General features: G+C 39.9%; 1 protein-coding gene across 4 annotated transcripts in view; it reads right to left on the bottom strand.

The window, feature by feature from the left end:
• MICAL3 (microtubule associated monooxygenase, calponin and LIM domain containing 3) overlaps positions 1–20,379 on the bottom strand; it is a 160,337-nt gene that overhangs the window by 77,457 nt on the left and 62,501 nt on the right. For 3 of the 4 annotated variants that reach the window (XM_058022949.1, XM_058022952.1, XM_058022950.1), the window contains exons 6-17: positions 20,002–20,157; positions 19,371–19,471; positions 18,131–18,388; positions 17,467–17,582; positions 16,006–16,132; positions 15,398–15,491; positions 14,106–14,253; positions 12,677–12,873; positions 11,655–11,767; positions 11,129–11,191; positions 10,196–10,369; positions 9,101–9,193 (exon numbers count right to left, since the gene is read on the bottom strand). In XM_058022949.1, the coding sequence (XP_057878932.1) occupies positions 9,101–9,193; positions 10,196–10,369; positions 11,129–11,191; positions 11,655–11,767; positions 12,677–12,873; positions 14,106–14,253; positions 15,398–15,491; positions 16,006–16,132; positions 17,467–17,582; positions 18,131–18,388; positions 19,371–19,471; positions 20,002–20,157 (1,640 nt within the window). The remainder of the gene's footprint in view (positions 1–9,100; positions 9,194–10,195; positions 10,370–11,128; positions 11,192–11,654; positions 11,768–12,676; positions 12,874–14,105; positions 14,254–15,397; positions 15,492–16,005; positions 16,133–17,466; positions 17,583–18,130; positions 18,389–19,370; positions 19,472–20,001; positions 20,158–20,379) is intronic. The other variant, XM_058022951.1, reaches the window with a different exon arrangement.

Genomic DNA, 20,379 nt, shown 5'->3' with positions numbered 1-20,379 from the left:
AAACCAGCACAAAAACGAAGGGACACCAAAATGCCAGCCAAAAGGTATGACATTCACATGCACAACAGTAACAGAAGCTCTCATGTGAAAACTGGGGGGTTTTCCCCCCCAGTGTGTACTTTTCTAATGAAGTGCTACATTTTGACCCTCAGGGGGAAGAAAAAATTGGTTACATTAATTCACAACTCTTCTTAGGACTGCAGCAGCCAAAATCAAACAAGCACATAGCCTTTCTCTCTGGCATTACCATCAAAAAATAATTTTAAAATGTGGTTTTGTCATGCACAAAGGGCCTTATTTGTCAAGTTTATTTCTCCAGAGTTCTGCATTCTCAAGGATTTCCTTTAAATATCTCAACCTGTACCTATTTGTTTCTCAGATTTTGTGTACAGAAACACATTTTAGGATAATGTATTTCGGTTCTCATAAAGAATGAATTAATTTCTTAAAGATGGTGGTATATGCAAAGTAAATAGTCCACATGCCAAAGAGAGCATGTTTAATGAGCCTGTCTAAATAAAGCAAAGAATAGTACAATCAAACACTCACAGAAGCTGCCAGTTTTACTTATGCAACTCCACTGTCCTACTTGTTCTTATTGCACTACCAAGTCAATACACCCCAGGCACAATACTTGACACCTCTGCTATTCTGGTCTTTCATATCAATGTTCCTAAAGTGCTGTGTGGTGCACTTGATGACATGAAAAAAGGCCTAGCAGGTGACCTGCTATATAAGTCACTGCAGCACCACACAGCCTTCAGCTAATTTGTTTGCGGAATACAAAAGTAAATGGACAGGAAGTACAAACATGTGCATCAAGAAATCTGAGGCTTGATCTGTCAAGAATGCCAGGGTGCAGCTCTGTATTACTAATTGTCCTCCAATGCAGAACAGAAAATCGGGCTCACACCCAGTTTACAGGAAACACTCTTCCCATTCAGATGCATTAATAATACTCTCTACTTTCGAGCTGCTTTCTGTTCCACCTACTCCTTCCTACTAGATCATTTTCACTAAAACTGGGGTCTGTTATGAAGCTGTGGGCTTCTGTGTCATTGCAGACACGTGTATTCATTTTCTACTGCCTGTCAGAAAACATTCAGCCCACAAAAGGCTTTTGTTAGAACACATTCTGGAAGTTGCAACAGTTTTATTGCTGGCTCCCATTTATGACTTAATTCATTCAAAGCCTGTACTGGAATGTCAATTAATTTGTCAATATGAATTCAAATCAACTGGTCCTTTTGAGTGCCTATCTTTTATTTTCCCATGCTTCTGTATAATACTGAGCCCTTCAGACAGACTGTTGAATATTTCATTGTTAAGAAGGCTTCAAAGTCTCTATACTAAATAATGCCTCATCATTTTTCCTTTTACTTTGGCCTGTAGGAGGCAAGATGGAATGCCAGTTGTTTAACCATCCAGAAAGCAAGCGGTGAACACAATGCAACCACGTTCGCATCAATTAGCACAACACATAACTCTTCTTGTTCTGCTACAGCCACAGCATACTTCCCTAAAGAGGTGTAAGAGACAAAGAAGAATGATAAGAGCCCAAGTGCTCGACCTAGGGCAAAATAAAAGCATATAGCAAACTGCTGATGAAGGCTTGTTATGCATTTATGTGGGTGTCACACAGGAGGGATGCTCCTGGCTGACTCTCAGCAGTTGCAGCGTGTTAACAGCAGCATTAGGATAAGTGTGCTTCACCACCCCCTGGATCTGACCTCTGGATTGCACACATCCACCACAGCTTTGTGTCATCAGCACCCATGCCATTTGTTCATGCTTTTTTACCCTTTCCTGTCTGGGTCTCAGATCCCCGGAATAGCCAGCACCAGGTTCCCTGAATCTCTGCAGGCAACAAATGAGGAGCTTAAAAACAATCACAGACCAACTTCCTAATCACAACACACTTTATCTGATTTTTCTTATGATGCAGGCAGAAAAGAAGCCACAACAAGAGCAGAAGTTTATTAAGAATAATTTAAACCTGGCAATAACAAGTTGGCTCCTGTAGAGAATTTTTTTTTAAGTATATATTTATAATAGGTCTATAAACAACAACATAGTACCACAATGTAATCAAATTAGTGAAATAAAGATGGTAAGGCACTCAGTATAACTGATACTGTGATGTTAGTTCAGAGGAAGGAGATGGAGAGTTTAAAAGAAGTGGCAGAATAAATGCAGTAGAAGAGCAGAATTAAAGGTTCTAAAAGACATCAGTGTAACATGGATACAGATCCATCTGACTTGCTATGAGGCCTGGGCCAAGACAATTTTAGGGAAAAAACATCATTCCTAAGGACAAAGAATGCTTCCAAAAGCACATTACTCTGACTGAGCCTAACATCAGTTCTGTAGGATTTTTATCAGAGGACAAAAATTCCTGAGTTAAAAGAAGGAAGACTTCCATAAAACACAACATAGAAAATGGTCAAAATACACTTGGCAGAGCTGGCCTTCATGACTAAACTAGGCAACCAAAAAGACACAAGACAAACAAACACTTGGAGAGGTGACAGAAGGAAAATACAGAGCTACAAGATCCTGTGAGTGAAAACAAATTTCTCTACCTGGAAAATGAATCCTACATTATAGATTAGAAGGTAAAACTCAGCATTTAACTACCTTTGTGTCTCCATCTGTAAGGTTGGGGAAAGCCTTTCTTCTTTCATAAAATGTATCCAACAAAATTTTCAGAGGATTTTGACATGAGGCAGGCAGCTAGCTATCACATCAGCTGATATTACACTGCAGGTTTCACTCATGAAAAGGGCTTTCCTCACTCTTTCTACCCAGATGTCCTCTCCTGTATCCTTCTTGAAAAGGCTGCTGTTCACAGCAGAAAACCAACCCCTTTTTCTGTTAGGACAGTTTCAAATGGGATCAGTAGGCAGAGCTGATCTATCTTGCAGATGCAGACACCACAGAGGCAGCAAAGAATGTGTGTCCTGGAGGCTGACAATAACTAGACCAGATAAACTACAACATGTAATTAAAATTTGAGAAATCAGCAATAATGCAAGTCAAACTTTCTGCCAAAGAATAAAACTTGTCTACTCTGCTAAAAGGTAATGCTCCTTTACAGTTTATAGGCTCAAGAGCTCAGCACAGACAGTTCAGCTTCACCTCTGGGGAAACTAATTTGTACAATCCTTATGTGATGTCATGACAGCTCAATGGGACTGCACCTGCCTTTTCAGGACCTCTAGCTCAGAACTGATCAAGAAGTAGATTTGAAGGTAGGAAAATGAAACAATTTTAAAGGATACAACTGAAAGAAGCACAATGACAATATACAAGAAGACAGAAATATTAGAAGGATTTCAGGAAACATGTAACTGGACAACAAATACATGTGCACAAACATCTGAATGCACATTTATACAGTGGGCTCAGAACAGCTCTCACTGCTCCAGGTTCAAAGCCAGACTGAGACAAGAGCCTCGTGTGGGAGAAACAGAAGGACCACAGCGGACATGTGAAGGCCACTACAACACTCAAAAGCCACTTCAGATAAGCAATCCTATAAAAGTTCAATGGATACAAGAGCAAATTTTCAGTCACACCTATTTAAACAGATAGTAGACATGGAACAAAACTCAATTTTCTTTCCCTGCATTACTCCGAACTTTTAATTTTACTTTGTTGCATCTGAAAACTAAGAAAGGGTTCTGTAATAAATCTGCCTACAGCAAAATCTCAGTCTCCAGTGGAGACTCTTCATGCTTCCAGTGAGTTAATGTTGCCTTATCTTCCTAACCTAAGAGGGTGAGAAGCCCCCACCAGCACCTGAAAGAAAGAAAACTGGAAGTGTATTTGTAAATAAGCTGTTTGGTAACTGAGCTAGTCACTTGTGCAAGCAGCAATGAAGAGAAAGGGACAGAGCATGCAGAGGGAATCACCTGCTGCCTGGGATACGATGGAGAGGAGGATGGAGTGCAAGAAGAGAGCATGATCACTTTTTTGGGGCAGGTCCGAGAACGTTCCTTATGCCTCATCTTTTTTTAAAACAGAAAAAGAAAAAAAATCATAATAATGGTAGAAAAGAGGTAACATTACCAGTGGTTTGGTGAGACAGGCCAGAATGCATGAACTGAGACCATGATCTAAGCTTACACCTCTCTCAAATCAGCTAAATCCACAGTGTATCTGAAGAGGAGACCCAAGTTTTTACCCAGAGCCACACAATCACATTTGACAGTCAGTGAACACAGATTTGTATCAATCAGCAATTAAACCAACAGCTTTTGAGTCAAGGTCTTACAATCAGTTAAAGGCAAAACTTGGAACTCCCCATAGCACAATTGGACTGCTCTTTTTGCTTAATGAAAAATTACTTATTGCTGAGCCTTAAAATGCTTAAAAATATCCATCCTGTTGACCTAATTACTCTTGCTTGCAGCTCATTACTAATACAATTCAAGTCTCAGTGTTCTGCTCCCAGCTCCAGATCTCTTCTCTCTTACAGACATTACACCATCTCAGGCAAGCTAAAATGTACAACATTCTGTTAGAACACAAATCCAGCTGGTTTGTAGATAAAATGGAGCTGTATTTAATAGTCTGCATATTACACAATGCACATACATGTCCTCAGTTTAACACACCAGAAAACATGCTCTTCTAGTGCTGTACTCCTTGTTATGTAGGGTCTTTTTTTCTCCACCATTTCTTGTTTATTAATGAGCCTTCAGCCTGATTTTTCTTTTCCTGCTGAGTTCTCACCAGAGCATATCTGGAAATGGCTGCACTGGGAAAAAACAAAATGCTGTGTATCCAAAGCCAGTGTTAGATAAGGCTCTAAAAAACTGCACATGGTGTAGACATATTACAGATGTTTATTACTGCCCTTGCAAACGAGCTGGCACTAACATCTGTTTGGGTGCTCTCTTCCTTTTCAACAAAACAGTTAGATAAATAATACACTCCTCTATCTCAAACAGATGCTAAAAGCAGCTTAAACTGAAGCATATGACTTTGCACTGCAGTGGATAAGGAACATTTATATGTTGTTTCAAAAGGCTTAGCTATGAAGTCACTCATTTCTAACTGAAAGCATGGCAACGTTCTCAACCACAGAGCTGCTCATGGATTTTCATCTGTCCATGGCCAAGTTTGCATTTCAAATGTCAAAATTTTTACAAAGTTGCTTATTTTTTCAAGGCAAATCTCAGAATGTAATATTGGATGAATGCATGAAGTACATGTTCCATCAGCCCTCCAGCAGAATGTATTTCTGAGCACACAAGAAAAGGTTGACTATAGGAATGCAGAAAATAATCAATATATTTAAATTAAAAAATTAAAGGTAAAAAAGCAGTATTTGCAGAAGTCATTGGTGTTTTAAGTTCTCTCCTGGTGGGGTTTCAGCTCTTGCTGCCTGTGGTCATCTCAGTCATTATTTATCTTCAAAAAACACAGTTCCAACAAAATTACTGCAAAGTTTGCACTTCTGCCCTTTGTGACACTTTATAGGGAATGGTCTCAGAAGAAGAAGCAGCAGATGTCCAGAGGCAGAAAAGATGTGCACCAAAAAACACGGGATCTCCATCCTACAAGTATCTTTGTACACATCAAACATGATTTAAGCTCATGTATGACACACAAGAGAGACCTACAGAACAATAGAAGACTGCTGAAGGCTACAAGATGAAGGTCTGGAAATCCAGGGCCAAATTCAGTTTAAAAGGCTTGTCTCTCACACCATGCCCAGTCAGATCCTCTTCTGGATAGACCATATGGCTTTCAAAGGCTTCATGATCCTGGATGAGATGCTCTTTGCCAAAAGCAACCAAAATGGCTCAGAAAGCATAGAGCACATGATGGAAGATGTTCTTATACAAGCAGGCATCACCTTTCCAAGAGAGACAGCATTAAAGGTCTTGTGATGACAGTAAAAACTGCTTCAGAACAGATTCTGCCAGGATTTCACTCTTTCTAGGAATTCTCTCTTAGCAAGGTACCTCTACCTCACCTATACAACACACAGAGGTGTTGTATCTCCTGCTTTACAAGCTCAAGGAAACTGCTCACCTAATATCTTAATGCAAGGGTAAAACAAGATTTTAGATTTAAACTGGTAAGCAAGTACAGTTAAGGATCTCCACCTGACAGACACCAGCAGGCAATGCCCCAAGGCAGATGCCACTTTCTCTTCAGAACTGTGGGTCCAACCCAGACCATTTCCTTTGCAATTTTTTTCCTTGCAACCACTCTTATGCTTTTGCAATATACTTTCCTCTTCCATGCAGTTTCCAAAAGACAGGAAGAACCAAACCTGTCAATCATAAAAGTGCCCTTCTCCCAAAGAGAGGATCTCAACTTCATTTTGCCAGCTAGTAAGAATATTAAGCAACCTGTGGTTTCTCTCAGTAACACCCAACACCTCCCGTATGTCCCCTTCGGAGCTGTTTTGCTCCTCTACAAAGCACTCTCCCCTAGAAGATAATTGCTATGTGATATATTCAGTCAGTAGCAGAAGTTTCTGCTCCTGAACTTCAACACCTGTGCCAGAAGAGAAACCTTTACACAAGCTTCATGAACAGTTCTTTCTAGCAAACATATATCATCCCTAAAGAATTGTCAGAAGCAATAGTAATCCTTTAGAGCATGAGCAGTGATAAAGCTCTGGAATGGCTGCCTGGGGAGGTGGTGGAGTCACCATCCCTGGATGTGTTTAACAAAGCCTGGATCTGGCACTGGTGGCCAGGGTTCAGTTGAGGTGTTGGGGCTGGGTTGGACTCAATGATCTGAAGGTCTCTTCCAACCTGGTCATTCTGTGATTCATGACAGGTCCTGGTATTCAGCAGCACTTCTCTACTGGCAGTCTGTCACCCAGGCATGAGCTACAAGCCAGAGTGACCAATGTCACCATGGAAGGCCAGTCCAGCACCATCAAAAGGTGCAGTCTCACAACTATCAGGTTCTGCCTGCCAAAGCAATCAGAACCAGAAATCTCAGCAGCCAGCTGAGGTACTGGCTCCAGCAACAACTTCCTGCAGGAGGGGATTTCTGTCCAGGCTTGGCAAAGCTGGCTGCTTGGCTCAGTGGTGGTTTCAGCTGTCTCTGTTTAGACAAGAATAAATGGCTCTGTGCATCCATGGCTTTTGAATAAAGGTAACCCATATTCTTCCCTTCCCCAGGAACACAGTGAGGAACCTTTGGAACAGGAACCCTATCAGTGAGGCTTTGGTCCTTCTGCATCCTGCAGATTTGGCATCCTTGAGACCCAGTTTTATACTTCTTCATTACAAAAGCACTGCAAATCCTGCAACACATCTGGACCCAGGAATCAATCATCATCTATTGATGCAGGAAAGATCATCTCCATGTGTAATACGGAGAGGGAAATCATCCACACAGGGCAATCACTGCCAGTGTTGAAAAAAATAATTTAAATCCCCTGAAAGTAAAATTGTTGCAGAAAGATTTTTCAGAGATATGCCCTACATTTCTTCCTTGATGTTGACAGCATGTCTGTATAGGAAGAGGAGAAGGATTTTTCTTCCTTTTTTAAAATTTCTTTTCAGTTGTGTAGTGCAGGTATAAACAAGAACAAAGAAACCCAAAAAAATGCTCCCTGGTGAGGAGAAAAATCCTCAATAAAAACAGGAAATAAAACTTAGTCCTTTTTTTCTATCAATGACAAAAGAATGGCAATAAGAACTTTTGTGTTTCACTATAAAGGCTTAATTATAAAGCCTTCATAAACTTTCAGGAACAAATTCAAATAGAAATCTCAAGGGTGCAGGAATGTGGCATTTTCCAAGTGCTAAAACAGAAAGACAGCCAGTGCAATCCAGTTTTTCTTTTTCTAGGAGGTAATACAAGGAGTGCTCATCAACTCACTTAATATTGTACAGCTTTTTTGCTTCAGGGGTTTTTTTCTGCCTTAATAAGTATTCTTGAGAAATAAAATTTGCCTTAAACATGAATTATGTGAATCCATCTCAAAATGTTCATTAGCCTATAAAGAATATTTTGATGAGACAAAAGATAGAAGAACAAATACTGAGTCAGGAAAGCAAAGCATCCTGACAATAATTTCTCTGGACTTAGATCTTCTTCCTTGAAAAGAAATATTCTAGATCAGGGCACCAGTCATGATGTGCAGAATTAATTGTGCTGAATGTCTCAGACACAAAGATCACCATGAATCCATATTCATCAAGAACAGTGAATTTCCAAAGCAGTGTCATCTTCTTCCTCTTGACTCCAAAGTACACTGATTAAACTATAGCCAGAGAGAAGTAGATGTTTCTCCAAATTATGGCTGTCAGCAAAATACTTCTGAGCACTCTCAGAAACATGAGGAGGCCATTTGCACAGAGAAACCAGCGAGGTGGTTCATAGATGAGGCATCATAGATGAAGCCAGTGAGGTAAGTATCATAAAATGCCTGAAAAGATTACAGAAGTCTTAGTTTTGGAAAGCACATGGCTGAAAGAAAAACAGCAGCAATGACAATGGCCCGAAACATTGGAGAGAAAATAAAATTTGATACCTGCTGATTTTTCTGCTGTTGGTCCCTATTCTGTAGAAAAAAACTTAAAATGTACTGAATTCATAGCAACACAGGAGTATGCAAAGAAACAAGTGTGAGAAGCTGGCAAGGAAAGCTGCATTAAAGAAAGGGAAACCACAGGAAAATCTCCTGCAACTACAGAATACCTAAGATTTCACATAGGACTAGCAAAACTGATAACCAAGTTTACTATTTATATCAAGGAAGAGCTTTAATATCATAGATAAGATCTTTTTACCTCAAGTTTCCATAATTGGTTACATTGTTTCCCTTATTTCTAACAGAAGAATCTAGAAATTCTATGGCAAAAATTTCTGCTGCAACATCCATGAAAGTCTTGCTAAGTTGAAACTATCACAAGAAGGCAGGGAAAATTTGATTAAATATTTTTGAAACATTAAACCATACATCATCACCAAAGGGCGATGTTGACTTTATTCACTGGAAATTATTTAAAATAACAGACTCAGACAAGGTGCTGGAAAAGAACTGGCTTAAAAGCATAACAGTGATGGGTGGTGCTGGGTGAGGAGGTGCAATGTAGTGAGAATGAGTTTTCTTTACCTGTTTCCACTGGGGTATGGGGGCCAGCCGGCCCTGCTCTCGTCTGCTGGATGACTGGCTGTGGACACGCTCTTGGTAAGGCAGGACAGGTGGCTGCATGCAGGTTGTAGGGAAGGTGGGACCAAGGAGGAAAGATAAAATAGTGAAGGAAACTCAAAGAAAGCCATAGGAATGGAACACAGATTAAGACAGACAAACATTTAAGAAAAAAATATAGGGTAGGGGGGAATTCATTTAGCAAGTAAAAAAAGGGAAAAAAAATTACCAAAAATGAGAAATTTCACATATTTTTGGACCTTTCCTTTCATTTAATTGTTTCTTCAAATCATTGGCTGAGTATGCCAGCCAATGTGTAGCAGCTGAAGAAACATTTTATGGTGTGGATAGACATGGCCATTCTGATTATGTTACACTACAAATGCTGGTATGTAGCGTGGCAGAGACAAACTTGAGCTGGCTTTCAAGCAGCCAGGTCAGGTCCCACTCACGATGTGGCCATGGCACAGAGCTTGGCACCAGCTGTGGGGATGGACTCATGCAGCAGAGCAAGGACTCTGGCACTTAAACCACACTGAGCCTCATCCTGCTGACACTGCACTGCCAGCAGCAGCTTCAAGTGACTCAATCTAACTTCAAAGACAGCTAGCCTGCAGTGCAGCAGCCCAGATACCATCCTGGAGAACAAATGAGCCTCACTTGGAATGACACTAACATCCTGATTGCCAAGAAACTCCCAGGCATTTATCTGCTGCACATACACACGTACAAAGCTTAATCACAGTTCACAAGAACAAACAGATGTAACCTGATATGAAAATGTTCAAATCAGAAATCAAATGGTTGTTCTTAAACAGCATAAGGAGAACATTCCTGGAAAGCTTTTAAAGAGCAATAGTAGTTATAAAAGAAACTCAATTGCTGGTCTTCTCCACCCTGTACTAGTAAAATTTAAGCTTTGAGTAAACTTCACTCTTCTTTAGGAGAGCCTTTGAAGTAGAAAAGCAACACTAGCACCAAGTCTTGAGGAATGCATGCTATCACCCATGGTTTTCCTTTTCAATTCCAAAACAAAGGGGTTTATTATCCATCTCCTACCTGTCTTCGTAAGTGTGAGGACGGCACTGGTGCATTCTCTTCAAACTTGGCCAGCAACTGGGTTGCCATGGACTTGACTTTGTTCTGATTCCCAATGGCAGCATCAATCCTCCTCTCTGTCAGGGCACTCACCAGTGTGGGCCTTTCTTCTCTGTAGCTTCGTGGGAGGTCCTCCTAACAATCAGTGACATCAAAATTTAACAAGATACAATCAGATCACCTTCTCCTTTCTATCCCTTTGCTGTGAAAAGTCTCTTACACTAGAGATAACAAATCTCTCAGCCTCACTTGAAAGCTCAGATTTTAATTTCCTTTGGCAAGTCATCAAATGTTCTGTTAAACTTTACTGATCTTTTCAATCTTATTTGATACCTACCAAAAAGACCTCAGCTGAAACACCCCTGTGAAGCCCTTGACATAAACCAAAGCTCATCTTCAAACAACAAACCCAAAGCACTGAATTTTAATTCACCTGTACTCGTTTGGCTACAAACAATGAATTTGAAAAACTGCCTTGTGGGCATACTGGAAATGTTTGGATTTTGCATAAACCAAAGCTAAAGTTTAAATATGCATCAAGCTTCTGACAATACCACAAAACTTCATTGAGAAGTTTTGAGTGTTGATGTCCTCATCACACCATAGCAATTTGCAATAAAAGCAGAACATCAGGGAACTGTAACATTTCACTTGTAGTGTTATTCACTTCTAGTATTATTATAGTAGTATTATGTAGTATTCTTTCATAAACATTAATAAAATATTAGCACTAAAGATACCATTAAAGTGTAACCTCTGAAGAAGAATTAAATTTTATCTAAAAAAATCCTATATAATCCCTGCCTGGATATTAAAAAAATGAAAGAACTGAAGTGGGGAAAAATGTACCTACCATTTATTTTGCTCCCTGACACCTCTCACTGTAATACTTACATCCTCAGATTGGCTGGTTTTTCTCCTCTTTCCTGCACCATCCAGTTCTTTTTCTTTTTTGTCCTGAAAACAGAAGGAGTAGGGGAAAGAAAACAAAAATAACTCTCATACCTCTCTGGGCTGAGATAAGTGTCATCAGTGCTCTTAATCAGTTTAGTTGCAAAGCTTATTTAATTCCCTGTGCTCATTCTCCATTTGTTTAAGAGTTTTTTACCTAGATACTCCTTAGGGGATTGTAACGTTCAACTGGACAATTCTTCAACACTTTCAAATCATGAAAACTGAGCAACTAGCTATGTTCCAAGAGAAAATATACGCCCAAGTACTACCACAAGGCTAAGCTTTTAAGACTAAAAAAACACCTCTAGGAGTACATACTAGAGATGTAATTTTGCAGTCATAAAGGTCATGTATTTTCCCATACCAAGGGCTGGTGAGCACATGGTCTCTAGCAAACTAACAAACACTCACACCTGCATTTTCAGCAGCATGGCTGTCCAAGTGCCCCAGGGCTGTGCCTGCTTACCTTGGGAGTGCGCTTCCGAGAGATGCTTTGTCCCAGTTTGCTGAGGAAGGAGATGGGAGACTTGGTACTGGCAATCAGGGCAGCCTTTTCCTCTGCATTCAGCTCCAGGCTATCTGTTAGTGACAAGAGGCACAACAAGGGAATGCCATGAAGTTTTTTTCTATGGTGCTGTTATTGAATACACAACTGAAGGACTCACTGGTTCTTTTTAACATAGCAGTCTTTTTCTTAAATTCTCAGAAATTCTCACGATTACTAAATTTTGCACAAAATGACTAATGCCTAGAATTAATACCTTTCTCATCTAATCTGCTTTTTCATTTTGCCCAAAGCAGTTCTTTCAGGGTTTATAACCACCTGTGTTTACCCTATTTACTTTTATATTTAAAGAACATGCTTTAAGGAACATGAGCATCAGTATTCTTAAAAAGAGTACAGAATTTTAGAAATAATACATTACACTTACTATATTTTTAAAATGCTATTAAACCAAATTTTTTCCCCTTGCCAGAGAGACACATGTGAATTAAGATCACCAGTAATAAAGAGCTGTAACAACATTATCAATATTTAAAGGCTGGCCATATTGATTTGGGTTAGGTAATTACATCTTTCAGTTCTGATCAAAGATGTTTTGTTCCAAAGATGGCCTGAATTTAGTCTGACCATTCACAGATGATAAATAGGTATAAAACTCAGCTGGTGTTTTGAAATTACTTGTTCAACAACTACTAGCAAGGCACATTAGTTAAGACAAACAATAGTAAGAAAGGAGAAAATTTATCTAGTAGTGCTGAAGTGAACTTTTGAGGACACTATTGTATATTAACTCCTTTTTTTGCTCCTGCTGCTGCTAACATGGTTTTTATCAGCACCAGTAACAAGTTAACATTTTGTAATGTAAAGCTACAGTGAGTAACCACTCAATGTGCTCATGCAGAAGCAGCATGAAGGTAACTGAAGCACACAAATTCACCCTGGAGCAGTCTTTAAATCCCACAGAAGTGCCCCAAACTGCTTACCACTAGAGGGGATGGTGTCTTTGAACATCTCATAGAACTGTGTGAGGTACATCACCATGGACAGCTTATCTGGCTCTCCAACAGATGCCATTTCCTTTCCAGTCATAATGGGAGAGATCCCAAACTCTTTCTCAGCGATGTCAAAGGCCAGTTGGTTGTTCTTCTCCACATCGTGCTCATCCAAAGAGTCAAAGTCTCTACAAAGGGCAAAAAGAGGACTTGCACTGAACCAAGCAGAAACCAGTCTTCTGAAAGAACTCAGACATCCATCTTTTTTCTCTTGAAATGCTAATTTTATTTTCCACCAACATGGCAAAGTTGATGCTACTTAACTACAGTGAACTTCAGCTCAAATATATTTGTTTGCTCCTGTTAAACACCTAGACTTTTCTTCTTAAAAAGCATCATCCTCTGAAATACATCTCCACTCCCTCCTCTACTGGAAGACTGTACAGTGCCTCCTACATAACATCTTCTGTGCACCTGGAACGAAATTAAATCTTGACTTTTTGTCCCCTTTTCTCTTGACTGATCCACATTTTTATCCTGCTGTCTTTTTCCAAAACTTGTATAACTATATGAAAAACTATAGCTCGTAGAGAGTTACATGAAGCATTTTAAAAGCTGTTTGAACTCCTCACAAGCTATAAAGCTATTAAACAGTGTAGTTCATGTTTACTTAAGTACACTAATACAGAAGTAATTCAGTGCATATGGATTGGAATAACTCCACATATTTTCAGTATGTTTACAGTGGATTATGTCTTCAAGTACAGCTCTAGAATTTACTTTTTCTGATGTCTCTTCAGGGAGTTGGAGACATTTCAGATTAAAGTACCAGAATCTATGCTATCATCACTTTTTGCAGCCAGTGTTCCCATTCCAGAATCTGGGCACTGTTTTACCCAATATATCACAGAAGAGGACACCTCTGCCATCCACCCAATCACCAAGTCAGTGTGCAAACAGTAACAACCTCTTCGTTTAGGCTGTGGGTCACTATTTTAGAAAGAGCAGCTTGAAAGTCTTTAGGAAGAGCTGCTTTGTTAAACAGGAAATTTATAAAGGACCATGCAGAGACTTGTTCACAAGAGATTTAACTGAAGCTATGAACTGTTCCTTACTCAATTCACACATAAAATTTGTCAGTCAATAATGCTTTCCAGTCAGTACCAATTTGAAGCCTAATTCTGCCAAATCATCCAGAAGGGAAAATGACAACACATTTATTTTCAAATTCATCAAGCTATCATGACCTTCCACTCTGCCAGTGAATCACTGGATGTTGGTTTCTATCACGTTTAATTGAATTCATTTCAATCTATTTCTTCCTAAGTCACAAATGCACTGCCTCCAACTCCATATTATTAGTTCCAAACAGCACTAATTTCCTGCTCCTCCCAGTGATTTGAAGCAGCCAGTTACTCACATTAGGTCTGGACGGTATCTGTGGATAATGGCACACAAAGCTAAGCCACTTTTCCATGACATTGTCAGATCTGTCACATTAACACCAGCATATCCATCAGTCTGCCTCTGGCACCAACTGAGCAATTTACTAGAGCGAGCTACAGACTCTGTCAAAAAAAAAAAAAAAAAAAAAAGCACATTTCAAAATAAAAATGACAACAGCTCAAATTCTAAGTACAATACAAACCCCCATGAATCAACAAGCAAAACCTTAAATATAAAAAACAAGTTCCTTCTGCAATGGGTAATGGAGGACTGGATTCTTTTTTTTTTTTCAAAAATACTATTAATATCTTTTTTAGATCCAAGAAAGTATTTTTTAATTTGCTGAAAACTAATTATCTAAGTTGTAACTTGCCAGACTTTTCACCCTAGCTATTGTAAAAGAGCCCCAGGAAATATAAAACGGCTGCAAAGGCTTGTTAAATACGATCAAAAGGACATACAGTAGCAATGTTCTCTAAAGCCCAGATATACCATTTCTAGGGAAAGAACAGACAAATGTACTTCTGTAACTACTTCTTCTCCCTTGAAAACTTTCCTTTAAAAGCACTGACCTATTCTGACCTTGTCTTACCAGAAGATCTGATGAGATTGCAGCCTAAAGGGACATGGCTGCAGGGCAAAGAGCAGAGACTACACAGCTCTTCAGCAGTGAAAGGGAGGCTTAGCAGCCAAGAGCCACTCTGGGAATCCCAAAACACTATCTGGGCATGCAAAGGGCAAAGTCTGACATAGCCCTCAGGGTAGAGACAAGAAGACAGCTACTGAAATGCTTATCACAAGGCATCTAGCTCTCAGAATAATGCAGGCAAAGTGAGGTCTCCTTTAGTTGAGAGAGGAGACAAAGAAAAGGAAAGCAGGAACATGCAAGACTGCACAAGCAATACATTCTGATACATTTGTAAAAGTTCTGAGTCTACTGTTAGAGTGAACTCAGTCCAGGCTTCTGCACTTTAGGCAAGGACAATGTAAGAGATAAAGGAAGTGAAAAGAACTGCCTAGACAAACAAATGTGCTTAGAAAATTAACAGCATTATAAAGCAAGGGAAATTAGGCAAACAAAAATAAATTCCCATGCTAATGGAAACTTGAAAAATTGTAAGCTCAGTCTGTTGAAAAACAATTACTGGATACCTTTTCTAAATTAAAAGAATGGTTAAATAATTCCCTACAGCCCTGCTGCTCTCTAGTTCCTGCACTGATCCAGCTCCAGAATACCAAAAGGAATAGGACAGCAGCCAGGCCTACCATTTCGAGTCAGCTTTGGTGTCCTGGAGTTCACAAAGTTCTCTATCTCCAGGTGAATGTCTTTCAAGTCTCCTGTATTATACAAGTGGCGTACCTAAAATGGCACACAAAAACATTTAAGATCATCAACATGCCATGCACCCCAGACACACAGAAATAACCAGAAGACAATAAGGAGACATCCCAAGGTACAAAAAAGAAGCTAAGTACATGTAGGTAGCAAAAATCCTATCCCAAGAACCTCACAACAGCAAGCATCAGCTCATCGGTGCTGAACATAAAATCTGTTTTATTTTATGACTGCTGCTGCTCAGTGGATACCAAATTGCAATGACAGACGGCTAGACTGGATTATTACAAAGAAAATGCACATGCACACATAGAAAACACAAATTTATAGGTTTCCTGTATCATTATATCACAGTTAATCAAACATTCCTAAAATAGAATTTGTTCAAGTACAAAGTTTACTTTTGACTGATGCAACTGCCTTTCACTGCTTCCATGCTACACACACATCACTCTCTGCCCCCAAAACATTGGCACAGCTTCACCTGAGGAAAGCCACTGCAGATTGCAAGCACTCAGGAGCACCATTTGTGACTTACCTGCTGTGGCCTCAGGAAGTTGACGTTGATATTGGGATATCGGGTGGCAGGATCAATGCTGTAGTGGCTGAAGTTTTTACTCACATTCTCTGGGGTGGTCTGAGGCAGCAGCCTATAAATGCTTTCCCTTGGGAAAATAACACAAAAAAAAAAGTTTGGGGTTTTGTTTTGGTTCATCTGTTTTGTTTTGGTTCATCTGTTTTGTTTAAGCTTTGTGGTGGTATGGGGTTTTTGGTTTGTTTTGGCTGGTTTGAGGTTTTGTTCTGTTTTTGTTTTTTTTTTAAGAGATGCATCACTACTACTATGGCTAAGCAAACTCTGGAGAGATAAACATTCAAATCAGAAATCTAACCACTTCAGACACTGCATAGCTAACAGCCAGCATAACCATATTAAAATCTGCACTTTAATACAACTTCAGAATTCCAAAGGACAAAAGAGAACAATACACTAAGTGAAACTGAAGGGACTGCCCGGTACAATAAAGGCACTGAGATACAGGAAGGGCTCAGGAAGAGGGGCCACCAAGGAGACTGGAGCACTTGACCTGTGAGGAGAGGCCAGGAGAACTGGGTCTGTTCAATATGTGGAAGAGAAAGCCCAGGGAAGATCTTACTGCTGTCTGAACTGGCTAATGGAAAGGTGATGAAGTCTGGCAAGTGGCAAGTCTGGCTGATGAAGTCTGGTGATGAAGTTCAACAGCAACATTATTTTCCTCGCTGTTTTTTTAAATTCAAACAAATGGAATTTTAAGTATGAACTGTGCCATTGTGCAATTTTAGAAATTATACTATGGTTCCTGATGGTCAGAAGCTGCAGTTGCTGAGTTTAAAATAGGACCTAGAAACTGTTGCTTTTCCTCACTCTGTCTTCTAATTACCCGAGTTCTGATCTCCAAGAGAGTCCCTTGAGTCACCAAAACCACACTGGGGCAAAGCTGATTAACACATCAAGAACTCAATACTTCAAAAGAGACAAGATGCTGTTTGGCTTACATGAAACAAAGTGACCAAGGACAACATGAAAGATAGCAAGTCACAGCTTCCTTATAAGGAAATAATAAAAAGTATTCACAAGATAATAGGAGACAGCAAGAACTTTTGTATCTAGTACTTTAAATGCATCTACATCTTCATCTGGTTTGCCATTGAAGGGCTGGTGACAGTCAGGCTCAATTTGTCCATGCAATGTCAATAAGCACCTAAAAAAAGATTCCTCATCTAATCTTTTAAAACTAGAACCAGAAATAGCAACATTTCTTACTCATCCATATACTTCAGTTTATCAACTCCTTTGAAATTTTTTCCTTTAACTGAATTACACCCTCATGCATTCTCTAAAAACAGTGAGAGTCTGTATCTCTCATTCTGTCTACATCCTTGTACTAAAAGAAACTGTAATGAATGATGAGATGTTGGAGGATTGGATTAGAACTGTAAATGCATTCACTTTCTCCATTACCTCTCTGCAAGGACTTCCAAAGGACTGGCTCCGAGTGACCAACTTCGTACCATCCAAGCAGAGTCCATTGCAGCCAAAAATCCCCTGGCTATTCCAGTTCCCATTGGCCAAAACGGCTGATATTACCAAAGGAAAAAAAAGCAGAGAAAGGAAAAGCATCACTTAGGGAAAATCTTAAAGAAGTATCAAGTACATATTCAGGCAGTAATCTGCTGGGAAATTATAACTCAGTAATTAGCTTCAAGTTCCACTCCCACTGGGCTAGAGGAAACCAGATGTACAGTGAACAGCTCAAGAGCTCTCCCAAAGCCAGTGCTCCTCTATTTCCAACAGTAATTCATAGCCTGGGGTGCCTTAACAGCTTCTCTTCAAGACAGCACTTTTTAAACCAACTACAAAATGCTAACTACTAGCAGGCCTACAGTGGGTTCTCTACAGAGTCAACAAGAAGCAGATGGAACAGACAGAATTTCAGAAAAAGCTCTGCACACATTTTCTTAAGCGCAATCATTACCACGCTAAAAATTCTGTTTTCCCAACACTCCCACCCTTCCTTCCAACCTCCCACTTTCTTCTATAACAAACAGCAGCTTTCCTTAGAGTGCCTCTCTGTCAGGCAGCACGGATCTCAGCGGTTTGTGCTCATTCAGGGCTGACCACAAACCTCCAGCAGGCTGTCCCCGACCAGTGCCACGAGGAGCTGGTGGCCGTTCTGCTCGCGCACCAGGGCGGCGTTCTCGGAGGCGTACATGCACGTGAAGTCAAACATGGCCACGTCGGGCTGCCCGTAGTGGTTGATGGCAAAGTCCAGCGAGGGCAGTTGCTGGTTAGTGGAGAAATCTGCTGCCTCCCTGGCATAGTTCAGCAAAGCCTCCTGGTCCACATTCTCCCGGGACAGCAAGACCTCCGTGTCAGCATGGTCCTGCCAAAACCAGCACAGTTAAAGTGCCGTGGTCAAACCCACAAGTTTGTTTTAAGATTGGTATATATTGTAGCTGGCATTAAAATTCTGAGAAATCTACTCATACAAATTTGCTTGCTAATTTCTTTCATTCCTATCTGTGTTACTACTTCCAGGAGAAAATCTACTGTATTTGCAGGGTGCCTCATGGCAAGAAGGAATGATGAATCTGACTCCATGCTCTCAGAAAGCTAATTTATATTACATTAAAGAATGTCATACTAAACTATACTAAAGAATACAGAAAGGATACTTACAGAAGGCTAAAAAGATAATAATGAAAACTCGTGACTCTTTCCAGAGTCCCAACACAGCTTGGCTGTGATTGGCCAATGAGTGAAAACACTCACACCAGAAATTCAACGAAACAATCACCTGTGGGTAAACAATCTCCAAACACATTCCACATGTGGCACAACACAGGAGAAGCAAATGAGATAAGAATTTGTTTCCCTTTTTCTCTGAGGCTTCTCAGCTTCCCAGGAGAAAATCCTGGGTGAACGGATTTTTCAGAAAATATAACTATGACAAAAATCTATAGATCTTTTATTGCAAACAGTAATGAGTCCTGCTTGCATTGCTGACTGTGAAAGGGCTAAGAAACTTTTGAGTATTTTTCATTCCCACAAAATAAGAGAAGCTCAACTAAGCTATTAAATGTTCCTTCAGAATATTTTATCTTAGCATGAGCAAACTCCCAAATCTACAAAAGGAGACAAATTTGAAAAGGACAAGTTTTGTAACACTTGTCTGATGATTTAAAATACTTCAGAAGGGCATTAACTGCCTTTTAGAACACAATTACATTCATGTTCTAAAGTAAGAACTGTAGAAAAACATTATGTGATGGAGGAGAAGCACATTTTCCTACTTTCACCTTACCAAAAGTAAATTATCATCACAATTTCAGCTTACAGAGAATACAGGAGAAATTAATACCCACATGCCGTATCACTCCTTTATCCAGCAAGCTCTGCTTTTTGGCAGTCATGACAAAGTAGTGTGTATCATCCTTGTAGTAGACAATGTTCTCCAAGTCAATGCCTTGTGACAGAACAAAAGACATGGTAATGAAGGAACAAGTTAGGAGTTATGTGCAACAGAAGTTCTACCAGAAGAAAGTAAATTGAAACTGCATGATTAGAAAGAGAATATGCCAAGCAACTTTCTTCCATGCTCTAAGTGACTTTAAAATCTGAACTGTCAACAAAACCACAACACATTTCACCTGCATAAAGCTACCTCTTTTAAAAAATCCATTTATCATCACTCTAAGGTTTGCATTCAGACATGGAGTGCAAAAACAAAACTCTGGATGCATGACCTCTTCCCATTTAGGGCTTTGATTTCCTGAAAACCATAAATTCTCCACTTCTGAATCAAAATGACACACAACTGCTTGGTACAGCAGAATAGCTACAACAAATAGGGAAATCACATTTCAGAGGCAGCAATGACTGACTGCCTTGCACAAGGTGTTTGTTTCTGGTTAAACACAAATCTGAGCTGCAAAATCGTAATTATAAAAACAAAGACTTTATATTTCACTGGAAATCTGTCAAGTGCTGGCAAACCTGTGGCATCTCGGAGATCCTGGAAGAACTTCTGGTTGAAGATGAAGGCCACACCGCTGATCTCTTCTACTTTGGCTTCAGCTGTGGTGTTGCGATTGATGAAGTTTGCTGTGATAGCGATTGCAAGCTTGCCGCGGAATTCCTTCCGGCGAAACCCTGCAGGAAGGATAGAGTGGCAATGCTGGAAAGCAAACACACCTTCAGAGAGGGATCAGTATGCCACAGACAGGTGCACTCACACAGTAAAGGGAGAGAAGGGAATTGATGAGCTACAAACTCCTCCAAAGAGGAAAGAACAATTGCTTCATCAGAAAAGTGTTCTTTAGGGAAAAAGCTCCCCACCACCCTGTCTCTCATCTCTGTTCCTAAAGCTGCAAT

Source organism: Melospiza georgiana, chromosome 4 (genome assembly GCF_028018845.1).
Source record: "Melospiza georgiana isolate bMelGeo1 chromosome 4, bMelGeo1.pri, whole genome shotgun sequence".
NCBI lineage: Eukaryota > Metazoa > Chordata > Aves > Passeriformes > Passerellidae > Melospiza > Melospiza georgiana.
Note: the sequence above shows the minus strand (reverse complement) of the source record. Positions and strands in the feature narration are given on the sequence as shown.